Source organism: Octopus bimaculoides, chromosome 2 (assembly GCF_046866305.1).
Source record: "Octopus bimaculoides isolate indiv1 chromosome 2, ASM4686630v1, whole genome shotgun sequence".
Lineage (NCBI taxonomy): Eukaryota > Metazoa > Mollusca > Cephalopoda > Octopoda > Octopodidae > Octopus > Octopus bimaculoides.
Genome location: NC_142929.1, coordinates 98,518,243 through 98,534,145, shown reverse-complemented (window position 1 = coordinate 98,534,145; position 15,903 = coordinate 98,518,243). Strand labels below are relative to the sequence as shown.

At 36.0% G+C, this 15,903-nt stretch overlaps 1 protein-coding gene across 1 annotated transcript in view; it reads left to right on the top strand.

Annotated features, from left to right (window-relative positions):
* LOC106879574 (pyridine nucleotide-disulfide oxidoreductase domain-containing protein 2) overlaps positions 1–15,503 on the top strand; it is a 37,207-nt gene extending 21,704 nt beyond the window's left edge. The window contains exons 10-16 of the mRNA XM_014929208.3: positions 982–1,113; positions 2,683–2,755; positions 4,095–4,251; positions 6,673–6,827; positions 9,996–10,102; positions 13,118–13,238; positions 14,643–15,503. Coding sequence (XP_014784694.2) covers positions 982–1,113; positions 2,683–2,755; positions 4,095–4,251; positions 6,673–6,827; positions 9,996–10,102; positions 13,118–13,238; positions 14,643–14,716 — 819 coding nt within the window. The 3' untranslated portion in view covers positions 14,717–15,503. The remainder of the gene's footprint in view (positions 1–981; positions 1,114–2,682; positions 2,756–4,094; positions 4,252–6,672; positions 6,828–9,995; positions 10,103–13,117; positions 13,239–14,642) is intronic.
* Positions 15,504–15,903: the final 400 nt, after the last annotated feature.

Sequence of the window (15,903 nt, the reverse complement as noted above, 5' to 3'; positions counted from 1 at the left end):
GCATTCCGAGCATACTTGAAATTGTTTTATTTTGCACTTATAGAAAATTTGAGGTACCCCAATGGGCAGTGTGTTGTGTTCTTGAGCCAAGCACTTCATTTCACATTGCTCCAGTCCACTCGGCTGTAAATAAATAAAACCCTGTGACAGATTGGCATCCTGTGCAGGGGGAATGTTTTGATCTTGGTTACTCACAATGGGGTGCTGTAAAGTTCCTGGCTTTAAGGGCATTGTGAAAGGTCTGATTAGAAACCAAACCTTCTGAGTTTTTTTTACAGGGCTTAGAAAAACTGTAGGACTGCTGCAATAAATGCGTTAATCTGAGAGGGGAATATGTCGAATGAAGTCATAATTAACTGATCCTTCTGTATTTTCTTTTACCCAAAGCCAGGAACTTTTCAGGAGCCCCTCATATATGCCATAGAAACCAGGTAACTCGCCCTATGATTCCTGGGACTTGAGATACTAATGTCCATGGGTTGAGGAGGAGGAATAGTCATAGGATACCTCAGAATAAAATAAGAGTGGGAAAATGGTTTAATTTTTATCCAATAAAAATATGGATTCAGTTACACTTTTCACAAATAACTTCAGTTTTTCTTTTATCACTTCAAGCTCCCAAACTATTTGCTAATAAAACAAAAGTATATTAACATTTATCCCTTTCAAGAATAATATATAACTAAATTTATTTCATTATACATTTATTTGATTAATATATTGGTTATATTCACTTGCACTTATTCATTGACAAACCATAATGCTTCGTTTTTGGTTTTATTCATATAATTGTAGTAGCTAAGACAGTAGAGTACTAAATCGAATACTTCATTGTAATGCATCTAGTTTTGTATTTCGTAGGTATCAATAGAGTAATAAATTATTTCATTTCAATAGACTCTAGCTCGACGTTGTACTTAATCAAAAGAAGTAGTCATTCTTAGGTCAACCCACTGTTATCTCCCTTGTATTTTATTCCAGCCTGTCAGCAACATTCTGATAGAGAACAGCAGAGCTAGAGGTGTTGTTCTAGAAGATGGTACTGAAGTAATTGCTCAGGCAGTATTGTCTAATGCCACTCCTAAAGTTACATTTTTGGATCTTCTTCCAAAAGTTAGTATTTTTTTAATTAGTTAATTATTTGTATTTATATGCCATTTCCTTTTCCTTAATGCATTTTCTCTTTTTTCTTGTTTAGAGTTATGGCAGAATTAAACCAATTTTCAGAAATCTATCTTGCTTCAGACATAGTTTATTATGTTTGAGAAGGGCATAAATGTGCCCTAGACACAGCATAGCAAGGTGTGTTCGGTGATGAGGCAGTACAATGTGTTTTGGTGCAAGTTTTACTTAAGTATGTGAGATACAGTGCTATAGCAAGATGTTTGATGTGTTATAGCAAGATGTTTGATGTGATATAACAAGGTGGTTGATGTGATATAGTAAGATGTGTTTGGGGTGAGGTACAATACGTTCTAATGAAGGTGTTGTGCACTGGTTCTACACTAAGTATTTGACCAAAATACAACTGTCAAGAATCTAGCCCATCTAGATGTAAATAGGTTTTAAAGAATAGTACAGTTCCTTGTTGTAAGCAATGGGAGGATTATATAGTTGAAATAGGTCTTGAAGACTGCAGTACCCTGGCTAACTCTTCCTTCTCTGAGACTAATTCAGAGCCTGTGAGGTAAGAATCAGTGGAGGTTATAGGAAGAAGAAAGATGGGTGAACTATAAGATCTTAGATCAAGAGGGTATGGGGGCATATAGTTCAGGAAAGAAGCCATTGTAGTAGCAATAGAAAGAGAGAAGAAACCCTATTTGTGAGTAAGTTGTTGCTGCATGCAGGTGAGTGCGTCATTGCCAATCAGTTTAATGACTGGCAATCTGTTGAATGTGAGCTAGTGAGTGTGTATGTGTACATATGTGTGAGTGCGTATATAGCAACAGCACCCCATTTATGTAAGTAGTACTCCACTTCATCTGGTAACTGTCAAGTAAATAATATATTTAACTCCCAAGAGATCGATATAATCCTTTCTACAATGGGCACAATGCCTGGAATTTGTAGGGAGTGGGATAGTCGATCAGATCAACCCCAGAACTTGACAAGTTCTTAATTTATCTACCTCGAACGGATGAAAGGCAAAGTTGGCCTCAGCAGAATTTGAACCCAAAACGTAAAGCATTTTGCCCAGCATGCTAACAATTCTGCCAGTTTGCTACCTTCAGCAACAGATCATATAATGTTGACAAAATTATCAACATTGTTTTCCAGTAGAGTTTAATAACCATTACAAAGTGATTTCTGAAGAAAATTACAGAATATGAATTAATCTTGAGAGAACTTTCAGCTCTAACCACACCAAATATAAATGAAAAGCTAAAAAAAAGGCAAAATTACGACACTTTTGTCGTTTGATCTGAATGTTACCAGTCAAAATCTTTCCTACCTTCCCAATCCATCTTTTCTAAAACTACATTCCTCTAGAATTACTTTGTCTATGTTTTTGCTACAAACAAACCGAATATCCAGTTTCCATAGGTCCTGCAAACATCATCATCATGGGTCATCTTCCTTCCACTATCTTATTTTTAGATGTTAGTAATCTAAAATTGATATACAGTAAGGGTAGAAGTACTTTCTTATATGAAGTCAAGTTTCTAATTTGCAATATTTCAGGGAACCTTATCCAGTGACCTTACCAAAGAAATAGAAATGATAGATTATTCTTCACCAGTGACAAAGATCAATGGTAAGAAAAAATTGTGCTTTCTTTTATAGTTATTTATTTATTTATAATAAAAATTGGCTTTCTGCACATGTGTCTACAGGCAAGATTTTTTGAGGAAGACTGGCAATTTGTATGTGGCTGCTCATTTTGCTAGAAATGATAGCCAAGTCTCCTCTAAACTTTTCCATACCATTTTAAAAATGACTGAATATAACATGTAAGAAAAGAACCAGGCTGGTGCCAAATATTCAGTACCCTTGGCCCAGCCCTACAAAGTACATGACCTTCTTCCAGTCCAACAAAGTGTAACTTGCTTCTCCCAATCCTACAATAAGCGTCTCCAATTTTCCCCCTGAACATCCTTCAGCTATATCTCCCTTCACACCAGTTAGAAAATTAGTTAATTGCAAACAAGTAATCTATAGTTTTATGATCAAGTAAACTTTTACTGGGTAAAATCTGAAATATTTCATGTTGAATCATGTTACAGGTCATAACACCACACAGACCTCTCACCCTGCCTTGCCACTTACCCATGTCCTTTCTTCTTTGTTCCAAGAATGACCTCACTTCGTTTCATTCATGTTTTAAACTGTATCAAAAAATTTTGAGTAGGTTACTTGTGGTGGGAGGACCCTGATTTTAATGCCTTAGGCAATCAGCTAGTTTATCTAATGCATAACACTTGCAACAGTTCCCTATTAACAACAGGAATGTAACAGTCTCTCTCAATGTTTTGATTACTAGATATACATATTTAACTATGTAAATTATATTGAGGTTTAGCAGTGTAACAACAAAGCAATCAAATAAAATTAAAGTTTTGAAAAGCTAACTTATTTGAGAGGAGTGGTAGTGGATCTGATGTTTAGAAATAAAGTCAAATAATTGAATAAATTTCGTATGTGTATTTCGTGTGCAAGATTCTGGAAGTGGATACGTGTGTTGAAAGAAATACAATTAAACCTTGGGAGAGGCATTATGCCGGTAATAAACACATGCACTGGTTCAGTCCTTTATTAATTTATAAACAGTATTTAGTTTTTTTGTTAAATAATTTCATTGCACTCTTGCAATCTCTTCAGTAACTTGTCTTTCCACTTCCATTTATTTTCAAAATAAATGTAAGTGGAGAGACAAATTACTGAAGAGATTGCAAGAGTGCAATGAAATTATTTAACAAAAAAACTAAATACTGTTTATAAATTAATAAAGGACTGAACCAGTGCGTGTGTTTATTACCGGCATAATGCCTCTCCCAAGGTTTAATTGTAATTGAATAAATAATTTATCTAAAGTCATAAAAATTGCTAATTGAGATTTTTCTTTTTTCCTTCCAAATACCAACATGTTATTTTAGTCGCTGTGAAAGAACTGCCCAACTTTACTGCTGATCCAAACATCAAGAAGAACACACCAATGCCACATCACCAGTGTACCATCCATTTAAACTGTGAACACACTGATTTAATTCATCAAGCTTATCTAGATGCACAAAATGGGTATCCTTCACACAAGTAATAGAGAATTTCAACTATTGAGCCTTTATTGCTTAGTTCTTACTATCTTAGACTTATTTTAGTCATTGAACTATGGCTATGCTGGAGCACTGCCTTGAATGATTTAGTCAAACAAATTGACCCCAATACTTATTCTATCAGTTTGTCAAACTGCTAAGTTATGGGGACATAAATACTCCAATACCTGTTATCAGGTGATGTGGAGGCAAACACAAATGCAAGACACACACATACATTTACATATACGACATATTTCCATTGTTTCCCTCAGCTAAATTCAGTCACAGACATTGGTCAGTCTGAGGTTAAAGTAGAAGACACTTGTCCAAGGTGCCACACAGTAGGACTGAACCTGAAACTACATGGTTGCAGAGCTAGCTTCTTAACCACAAAACCATGTCTACACCTAGCTGTTGTCATTGCTGTTGTTGTTATTATATGATATTTTAAGTTTACAGTTATATACTATTGTTTGTTAATATTATATCAGGATCATCATCATCATGTCTCATTCTTTCTCCTAATCATCATCATACTACAGTTCTCATTAGTATCATTATTTTCCTCACCATGACCACTGCCATCATCATCATCATCATTGTTCTTGTCACTAAAAGCATTAACTACTTAATAGAATTTTTAGGGCATCAGACAAAATAGCTTACCATATTTATTTACAGCTCTCTTTTTTAAGTTCAAATCTCACAGAGGTCATCTCTGTCTTTCTCCCTTCAAAGATCACTAAAATAGAATACCAGTAAAGTAATCATATTAATTTAATTGACTGGCACCCCCATTAAATTTGTGACATAGTGTTTATGTTAGAAACTAGCTGGCCCTGTGCTGTCAAAAATGACAGCTAATTATAGTGTTATATATAAACTAGCAGAGATACCTGGCATTGCTTGGGATTAAAATGGATTAGACTTTTATCGTTTTACTTGTTTCAATCATGTGACTGTGGACATGTTGGAGCACCGTCTTTAGTCAAACAAACCAATGCCAGGATTTATTATTTGTAAGCCTAGTACTTATTCAGTCAATGTCTTTTACAGAACTGCTACATTATGGGCACATAAACACAGCAACATTGGTTGTCAGACGATGGTGTTGGCTACAGACACACAAACACTCACACACAAATATACACATACCTCTTCCACAGGTTCCCTCAACTGCTAGGGTGTGGCACTTTTTCACACAGCTATCCTCATCCATTCTTGCCACACAAGACATTTGTACTACAGGGCTAGAGGTAGTTTCAGCCAGGTTGGTATCGAAAAGGTTAACAAGAACTTCACTAATCTCCCCTCCACACACACACACACACACACACACACACAGCAGTAGTAATAGTAAAACAAGTTGTAAGAGAAACTCCTGTATACAATACCAAACTAAAGAGATTTAATAAATAATTAGGTAATCTGCAGTAACAAGATCAAATTCTTCTGACATTTAAAAATGACTGCAATTGATGGCTTATGAAATGCATGAGCTTGTTTTAGCAGGCTTTTCTTGAACCACCTGTAAACTAAACCCTGACTGTATGTTTATAAGACATAGACTGATTTTCTCGGACATTTTTAGGTAAAGTGTTTGCCTTATAAGCCATCATCACCGTTTCCTTGTCCACTTTTCCACACCTGCATGGGTCAGATGGAATTCTTTGAGGCAGGTTTTCTCTGGCCAAATGCCCTTCCTATCAGGAACCTTCACCTGTCTCCAAGCAAGGTAATAGTGGCAGGACCATGCTTTTAGGGAAGACCAGAAACAAATGACATTGTTTGTATGACAGTGACATATGTTTACAACTACCCCATGATGTTAAGACAAGGACACCCCCCCACACACACACGCACACATGGTGAATGAGCAAAAACAAGAAAACGAACACAGGAGGAGCAAGTTTCAACAAAGGTGTTATTAGTTTATGTATATACACAATGATCTTCTTTCAGTCTCTGTCCACCAAATCCATTTACAAGACATTGGTCAGCCAAGGGCTATAGTAGAAGACTTGCTAAGGATGCCATACAGTCAGACTGAACTCAAAACTATGTGGTTGGAAAGTAAACTTCTTCACGCAGCCTTCAAATATAATAATTTTACCTGCTATTCTACTGATCTCATATATATATATATATATATATATATATATATATATATATATATATATATATATTATTGGCGTTAGGAAGGGCATCCAGCTGTAGAAACTCTGCCAAATTAGACTGGAGCCTGGTGTTGCCATCCGGTTTCACCAGTCCTCAGTCAAATCGTCCAACCCATGCTAGCATGGAAAGCGGACGTTAAACGATGATGATGATGATGATGATGATGATATATATATATATATATAATTTTTGATTTTATAAGCCTTTTCTTTTTCTCTTCTTCTTTTTTACTTTTTGAAAGGCCAGTCATTGAAATGGTGATTCCATCCAGTGTTGATTCAACTATTTCTCCCCCTGGCTCTCATGTTGTCTTACTCTTTACCCAGTATACACCATACACTCTAAAGAATGGACTCTTTTGGGATGAAGAAGCCAGAAAGAACTATGCAGACATAGGTAAACTTATCATTTGATTTATTGTCATATGAGATGCCAATATTAAGGTAATCATTCTGCAGGCATGTCTTTGCAGTTAAAAAAATTGACGAGCTCAGTCATGGAATAAATTAAACTTGTACTGCAAGGTATCACTGTATATATAATATATATCTCTTTTCTTTTACTTATTTCAATCATTAGACTGGCCATGCAGGGGCCATGCCTTGAAGAAATTTTAGTCGAATGTATTGACCCCCTCCCCCACTACTTACTTCTTATAAGCCTGGTACTTGTTCTACTGATCTCTTTTGCTGAACTGCCAAGTTATAGGGACGTAAGCACACTATCACCAGCTGTCAAGCGGTGGGAACAAACACAAAGACACACACACATATATGAAGGGCTTGAACCTGGAACCATGTGGTTGGGAAGCAAGCTTCTTACCACTCAGCCACGCCGGTACCTATATGTGTGTGTGTGTGTGTGTGTGTGTGTGTGTGTGTGTATAAAGTACAATCTAAGGAAACTAGGGAGAGTGGGCATCAGTAGTAATTGATTAAAAGGAGTTCAAAGGATATCAATAAGTACAGTTGGCAAGAAGAGTAGAATGAAAAAAAAATCAACCATGTCCAGCTCTTGCTCATCAATGGAGAATAGAGAAGGATGAAGGTGTTGTGGAGTAAAGGAGGAGAGGAAACTGAATTTATCGATATTCCACATTCTCTCCTCTAAATATAAGGTTGAATTATTTCACATAAAACCCTAATAACAAAAAAGGTTTGGAGGGACTGCTATATATTATGTAATTCATAACAAACTATTGAATAACACTGATGTGGTTGTTTAAGCCAGTAAAATATATCAATCGGAAGTAATCAATACAGTGGAGAAAGAGCTTCATAAAGAAAGAAACAACTGAAAGAAGAAAGCCTCAAGATTTATTGACAATAGAAACCTCAACTCAATGGATGGGAAAATAGCAACAATAATAGAAGGGGAAAAATGAATGATTGATATATGGGGGGGAGGTAGTGGTGGTGGTGGGAGGAAGAGGAGGAGATCATGGTGTTTGTGTGAGTGGTGATGATCATATTGTTTGGCCCAAGTTTAGCCTTGATTTAGGAAATGTATGATCAAAAAGGCATTCCAGCTTTGACCACCACTCTGCCTTGTTTTCAGGAATAGTATATTTCGGACTACATTGTCTGATGCATACTTTCTTTTTCAAGATGGTAAGATGTAGCTGCTATTTCTGGCAGATCAAATGAATATTTAAAAGCTACCTTGTATTGGTGAATATGATGGTGGTGTTGGTGATGTTGCTGCTGCTGATGATGGTGAATGAATGAATGAATGAATATTCACAGTACTCAGTTACTTCACTCCTTATTCCAAAAGTAATGTTGCACAAGAGAGTTAAAACTATATGTGCCAAAGCCAATGAGGAGGCCTCTACAATGTCACTCAGTCTGCCAGAAATAGCAGCTAAATTTTTCTTTTATCTGAACCTATTATCTTTAAAGAAATGAAGTGGGGAATGATACCAGCTAGAAAACCTTTGATCATAATTCTTTTCAACCAGGTTTTATTTTGGTTAACCTGTAGAAGCTACCATATTAATGCAAATTTAAGAAATTAATATTCTCTCTTTTACTCTTTTACTTGTTTCAGTCATTTGACTGTGGTCATGCTGGAGCACCGCCTTTAGTCGAGCAAATCGACCCCAGGACTTATTCTTTGGAAGCCTAGTACTTATTCTATCGGTCTCTTTTGCCGAACCGCTAAGTTACGGGGGACGTACACACACCAGCATCGGTTGTCAAGCGATGTTGGGAGGGACAAACACAGACACACAAACATATACACATACATACATATATATGACGGGCTTCTTTCAGTTTCCGTCTACCAAATCCACTCACAAGGCTTTGGTCGGCCCAAGGCTATAGTAGAAGACACTTGCCCAAGGTGCCACGCAGTGGGACTGAACCCAGAACCATGTGGTTGGTAAGCAAGCTATTTACCACACAGCCACTCCTACACCTGTGTCAATAAAATATCATGCCATATAAAACCTTGATTATAAAGGCATGGAGTCTAAGATAGATTAAAGAGGAGATATGCTAAATTTTGATGACCTGGCTTAGCATTATCAGTTATCTTTGCATTATCATTATCATTATCAGCATTTTTGTAACACCACTGTTGGGAAACATGCAACTATATGTAATATTTTTTGTGTGTTACATCAACTGCTTATTTCCTGCACTAAATAATACTAAACAATTCAATCAATCTGATATGGCAAAATAGTGCTAAAAGTCTTTATATCTTCCCTCATCTTGAAATTTGCACGTTGATTGTACACAAAGTTAATGTTCATACAAACAGTGTCATTTGTTTGCAACCTTCCATGGAAATATATCCAGCCATTGAGTTGTTCATTGTTTGATTCATATGTCTGACCCATGTAAGCATGAAAAAGTGGATGCTGAAATGATGATGATGATTAGAAGAAGAAGGAGGAGGAGTATGTTATATTATCATCATCATCATCATCATTTAACGTCCGCCTTCCATGCTAGCATGGGTTGGACGATTTGACTGGGGACTGGTGAACCGGATGGCTACACCAGACTCCAATCTGATCTGGCAGAGTTTCTACAGCTGGATGCCCTTCCCAACGCCAACCACTCTGAGAGTGTAGTGGGTGCTTTTTACGTGCCACTGGCACGAGGGCCAGTCTGGCGGTACTGGCAACGGCCACGCTCAAATGGTGTTTTCTACGTGCCACCTGCACAGGAATCAGTCCAATGTTTTGTTCACATGCCACCGGCACAAGTGCCAGTAAGGCGAAGCTGGAAATGATTGCGCTCAAATGGTGCCTTTTACTTGCCACCGGCACAGGAGCAAGACCACTGCTCTGGCAGTGATCCCGCTCAGATGGTACTGTTAGCGGATGGTGCTGCTAGTGCCCCACTGGCAGTCACCAAAATTGGTTCAATTTCGATTTCACTTGCCTCAACAGGCCTTCACAGCCGGGTTTAGTGCCCAAAGAAGGAAAGGAACGCTTAAGTGGGCTGGCTAGGGACTGGCCACAGCCCTGGTAAAGGACACACACACACACACACACACACACACACACACACACATACACACATTATTTTGCATGTATGTATTTTCCAGTGTTTAATGATATTGAAAACTATGCCCCTGGATTTAAATCAAGCATCGTTGGATATGAGCTTTTGGCTCCACCAGACCTTGAAAGTACTTTTGGACTTACAGGAGGGGTGAGTTTTATTTACTATGTTTGTAGAAACTAAAATCAGCTCTACTAATCTCTAGCACAACTTTGTCATTTATTATTATTATTATTATCACCATCATCATCAAGGCAGTGAGCTGGCAGAATTGTTAGCATGCTGGACGAAATGCTTAGCTGTATTTCGCCTGTTGCTACGTTCTGAGTTCAAATTTACCTTTCGACTTTACCTTTCATCCTTTCGGGGTCGATAAATTAAGTACCAGTTGAGTACTGGGGTTGATGTAATCAACTATTCCCCTCCCCCAAATTTCAAACCTTGTGCCTATAATAGAAAGGATTATTATATAAAAACTCACAGCTTATTTTGCTGGGTATGATGGAAAGTGTCAGCTGTCCATATCCAGCAGGTTAAGGTGACACTTGTTTACTGGTCATGCTTCAAGAACCCTGCAAAGAATTTTTGCAGTTCCAAGCAATGCTGATTTTTGTTGATGTTCTACCTTCATACTTGCACTGATCTTTTTCAGCCATCTTGGTAGTTGAATGCTGATACTTCTAAGTGCACAAATTACTATTGGTATCACGTTTACTCTCTTCATAGACCACAACCTACATATTTCCCACTTTAAATTGTTGTAGTTGTTTATTTTTTCTTCTTCTTTCACATTGATCCTGTTGCCACGGGGGCATGCTATGATGATAATCATACATGTCTGGTCAGGTGATCGTCCTGGATCATTACATCCCACAAAATTTTGCAGTTCTCATTTTCAGTGACTCCTTCTGGGGTTTGTTCATACCATGTCTTTGCTCTTTGTAGGCCATGATTTCCACAGAGCTCCCAATGGATCATTCTTGCCACATTGCCATGGCATCATTTGTATTCACATTGTGCCAATTTCAGACATTATTATTATTATTATTATTATTATTATTATTATTATTATTATTATTAGAATCGTAACCTATCTTGGGATATTGTCATAAAGGGTGGCAGATGGTTTTTAGCTATGTCTGTATAGTTTTTGAGTTCATACCCTGCTGAATCTGGCTTAACTTTTATCCCATTTTCAAACATACACCTATAAAAGAAACTTGTTCTGCTCTTCAAAATCTACAGCTTTGTTTCGATATAAAAATTCTTTGTTAGAACCTTTATATAAGGTGATGGATTAGCAGTAAAGAGCATGTTGGAAAAACAGCCTCGCAGTATTTGTTCCAGCTCTTTATGTTCTGAGTTCAAATCCTCCCATGATCAGTTTTGTCTTTCATCCCCCCAGGGTTGATAAAGTTAAGTCAATATCAGTCAAATACTGGAGGTAATAGTATCAACTAATCCCTCCCCTCAAAACTATTGGCCTTGTGTTTAATTTATAAAAAAATTATTTGAACCTTTTGTAAGTGACGGAAACAGTCAGACATTAATCTAAATACTTTAGAGACATCAAACAATATTACTTGCTTATTTAATTCTGGTGCTTTATACATTCTAAGATCAAATCTTACAAAGGTTGACTTTGTCATTTGAGGTCAATAAAATAAAATACCAGTCAAATATTGGAGTTGATTTCATTGACTATATGCTCCTTTACAATCCTGGTATTGGGTCAATAGTTTGAGTTCATTTGCATTCAGGGTCTACTCTATTTTCCATCCTTGCAGCATCAATAAAATACCAAAAATATGTTATGGTCAAATTTATCAAATAATATTTTTATATTAAAACAATTAGTGAAGGGACAGACAGAAACACTGGTATGTTAAAGCATGTGTCAAGTTGTATTTAATTTCATACTTCAACATTTTAATTTCAAATCCCACTGGAATCAATTTTCAACCTTTTATCTTATAAAAGTCACTAAAATAAGTACCAAATATATGATGTAGTTGACTTAAATGACATTACCCATCCCTATACATCTTTGGCCCTGTGCTAATATACTGAAACTAAATATTATCTAAGCATTCTTCTGCCTCGTTAACGATTTCTAACAGTCAAACTTGCCATATATCGTAAGGAAAAAAAGCAAGTTATTGATGAACCCCATTATTCATGAGTGTTCAACATTACAGGTTACGTCAATACAATTTTGACATATTGTTTTATATGTTAAAATTCCATCATGATGCCAAATTATTAAATGAAATACAATATTTCAACAGAGCTAATTCATTGTGCTAAGAGAAAAACTACAGTTCAAGGTCACTGGTGAAAGTTTGCATTGGCAAAATTACTTAATAAGATTCATAAAACAAGTTTCTGTGTCAAAAGGAGGGAGTCAGTTTTGGTATTTCTCATCTCATCCATGTGTATCCTAGTTTTTTGAACAGGTACGTGTTAACACTGTGTTGTTGGAGGTTGTATTAGAATAGGCATCCTGCTATAAACCACTATCCCACAAAAGTTCTATCTTGTTCATCTTGGCACAGAAAAGCAGACATAACAATGACATTGTCACAGGTACCACCAACTACGACAGCTATTCTCCTCACAAACTTAATTTATGAATGTTATGTCATAGAGTAGTTTCCACTATGTTAAATGAAAAAAACATCTCCATTCCTCTGAATATACTATGATGTGCTATTTATTTACACCACTGTAGATTTGATTTCTCTTAACCATTTTACCTAAGTATTGATATTTGTGAATATTGAACTTCCCCTTTCCCTCATACTTTTACTCCTCATCTTCTAGTGTACAGCTGTTCCTTTGGTGTTCATAGTGTTGCAAGCTGCATAGCAACTTCAATAATGCTGGTGGTATGAAAAAAGTATCTAATACATGCTATAAAGTGGTTGGTGTTTGGAAAAGCGTCCATCTGTAGAAACCATGCCAAAGCAGCCACTGCAGTACAATGCAGTCCTTGGTCCCATCAGATCCTTTCAAACTATTCAACCCATGCCAGTATGGAACATGGACATTAAATGATGATGATGAACCCTTACACACTAACATGTAATAGATATGATCCAATGACCAATAGATATTTACTAATATATGTTTATTTATATGTACTCATTTTCAAATGCTTTTCAGAATATTTTCCATGGTTCTATGAGTCTTGACCAGCTATATTCTGGTAGGCCAACAACTTCCTTGTGTGGTAACAAATCTCCTGTGTCTGGCCTCTATCTTTGTGGCAGTGGTGCACACCCAGGTATGCTTATTTTTTTATTGAATGAAGCTCTTTTGATTTTAGCAGAACATCAAAGGACTTTAGAGTCTGAAACATCAAATTGTTCAACTCTTCCCAGCATCTCATAACTATAATTGTTGTTGATGCAGACCTTCAGTTTTATCAGATTCTGTATTTCACTCTAAATTTAGACTATCATAGACTATAATTTATGGCTCCAACTTATTACAGTATCTAAGAACTGAGTTTATGAGATGTTTATCAGTTGAGTTTATTAGAATATTGTTGAAGAATATACCAATGAAGTCTTATAGGGTGTAAAGAGTAGTTCCTTTCATTTTTTTACTCAGAAAGGATCATCTTATATCTCAGATTTCACCTCTTATTCTAACAAGATTCATTTCATCTAATTTTCTTTTTGAGATTATTTATAAAAGGAGCCTTTTATTCTTTTATACATTCTTCTACTTCATTAAATGTAGAGATGTAGCTGGTAAAGTCAAACTACCAGTGAAAGAAATAGTCCAAAGAGTAGAATAAATTTTATACCATGAGTTGATAACTCCCATTCTTCTACTGCTCATAGGCAAATCAACTGATATTCAGTAGGCATTATATGGAGATAAAGTTGGAATTTACAAAAAAAAAAAAGACGCAGACAGGTGTGTAAACAACAAACAGGTGGGTGTATTAGTTTAACGCTCGAGAAGGTGAGAAAGTCTTTTATGTTTCGAGCCTACTCTTTTCAACAGAAAGGAACACGAGAAAATAAACAGAGAGAGAATAAAAAAAGCTATTGGATTATACAGTGCTGAATACACTATGTCTGAATAAAAAGACAGACTTGTCATGGCAGTAATACTTTTGATCACAAGTCTGCTTGATCAAGAATGATTGGGGTTAGAGAACAACAATTAAGGGAAGGCACAAACCACTAAATGGTCTCACTAAGCTCTAGTTAACTTAACTAAAATGGCAGCTGAGAATTAAAACCAAGTTGGGATGTAGATTTAATCTGGTGCCCTGTTTAAAAATGACCACCTGCTCCTTGGTAACCTTGAACAGAGTCAATCCTGTAAACATCCAATCCAGATCTTCAATCTTAGGATAACTTCATCAAACAGCTTTGGCAGCCCTAAAGGTGGTGACTGACATTACCCTTCCTTTTATGATTAAGTAATAAAAAAATTTTTTAATTACAAAACAGTAAGTCGTGAACACATTTGACTGGAAGCTTACCTATATGGTACAAAGCATTTGTAGTAATATTTATTCATTCTTTAATTTAAACATGGATTGGCAGTTTTAAACTTGCAAAGATTATGAGAAATTGAGACGAAACTCTTACCTGTTATTTTGTCTTTTCTCTTTCATCTAACTTCTATGATTTTTAGGTATTTATGTAATATTTTATCTTTGATTTAGGTGGCGGTGTGATGGGTGCAGCTGGGAAACTTGCAGCTGAAAAACTTCTGAAAGATCTGAAGAAACTAAAGTGAAAACAATTCTTTTCTATTCAAGTGTGAGATGAGGAAAATTTTAGTCTTCTGTTATAATTCCTTTGACGCTTAGGATGCATAGAAGGAATATTAACTAACTACAGTATTTAGCTGATATTCTCTTTCATCAGCTCCAGAATAAAAGCAAAGATTGACCTCCAACTCATAAAAGTCCACAATTAAACCCTGTAAGGCATTTTGTCTGCTGCTGTAATGATTTTGTCAACTGAAAAATCATAACTAAAAAAGATGATGATAAAATAAACTAAAGAAAAACTGAGGAAAAAATAATACAAATTTAAGACCTATATGTAATATAGTGATTTCTTTCAACTTGTCCCTAAGACACTACAGTTTCACGAGTGAAGAAATATAATGTTCAGACATTCAGGCTTTTCCCAAAGGCACTTGCAGTTTATGTAAATGAATCTTTGTCAGTTTCAGCAATGTATATTTCAGTTGTTTAATCAACTGAGCTATCTATTGAAGTCTAATGTAAGTAATATTCCACAGATACATGTATTCATAACATAATTCTCAAACAGAATCATCATGACACAGTATGTGACAATGATGGCCCTTCGAATCATGAGTAAAATCCATTTGATGGGTTTCTACAATTTCTAGTTTTTCAATTCTATTCACAGCATTGGGTCTACCAGGGATTATAGCAAAAGATATCCCACCTTGTTCAAGATGTCAATGGTTGTAAGATTGAACCTGAGATCTTACGATTGAGACTGGAATTTCTTAGCTTATATGAAAAATAAATGGCATAAAACAAGAATCAAAACTGTATTGTCATATCTGCTTACCAAAATATAGATAGATGGATAGATAAATTTCTTTATTAGCCACACAGGGCTGAACACAGATGGGACAAATACAATGTAGAGTTTTTCTTTTCGAGGGGGGGCGAAAACAAAGTAAAAAAAAAAAAAAAAAGTAAGGACAGCGATCAAAAGGAATCGAAATCGTTTGGGATATATACAAAAAAAATCAAAATAATACAAAAAGTTCCCAAGAAATGGGGAGGTTTATCCATGGAATGAAAAACCTACGAAAAGACCACGGTAACTTCGGGCAATGTTACATTTTAACAAATTTATTTACAAAAAGTAAGTAACTCTCTGCTTTAAATTTTTTTTTCTTGTTTCATAGGATCATGCTCAAGGTGGCGTCATCAT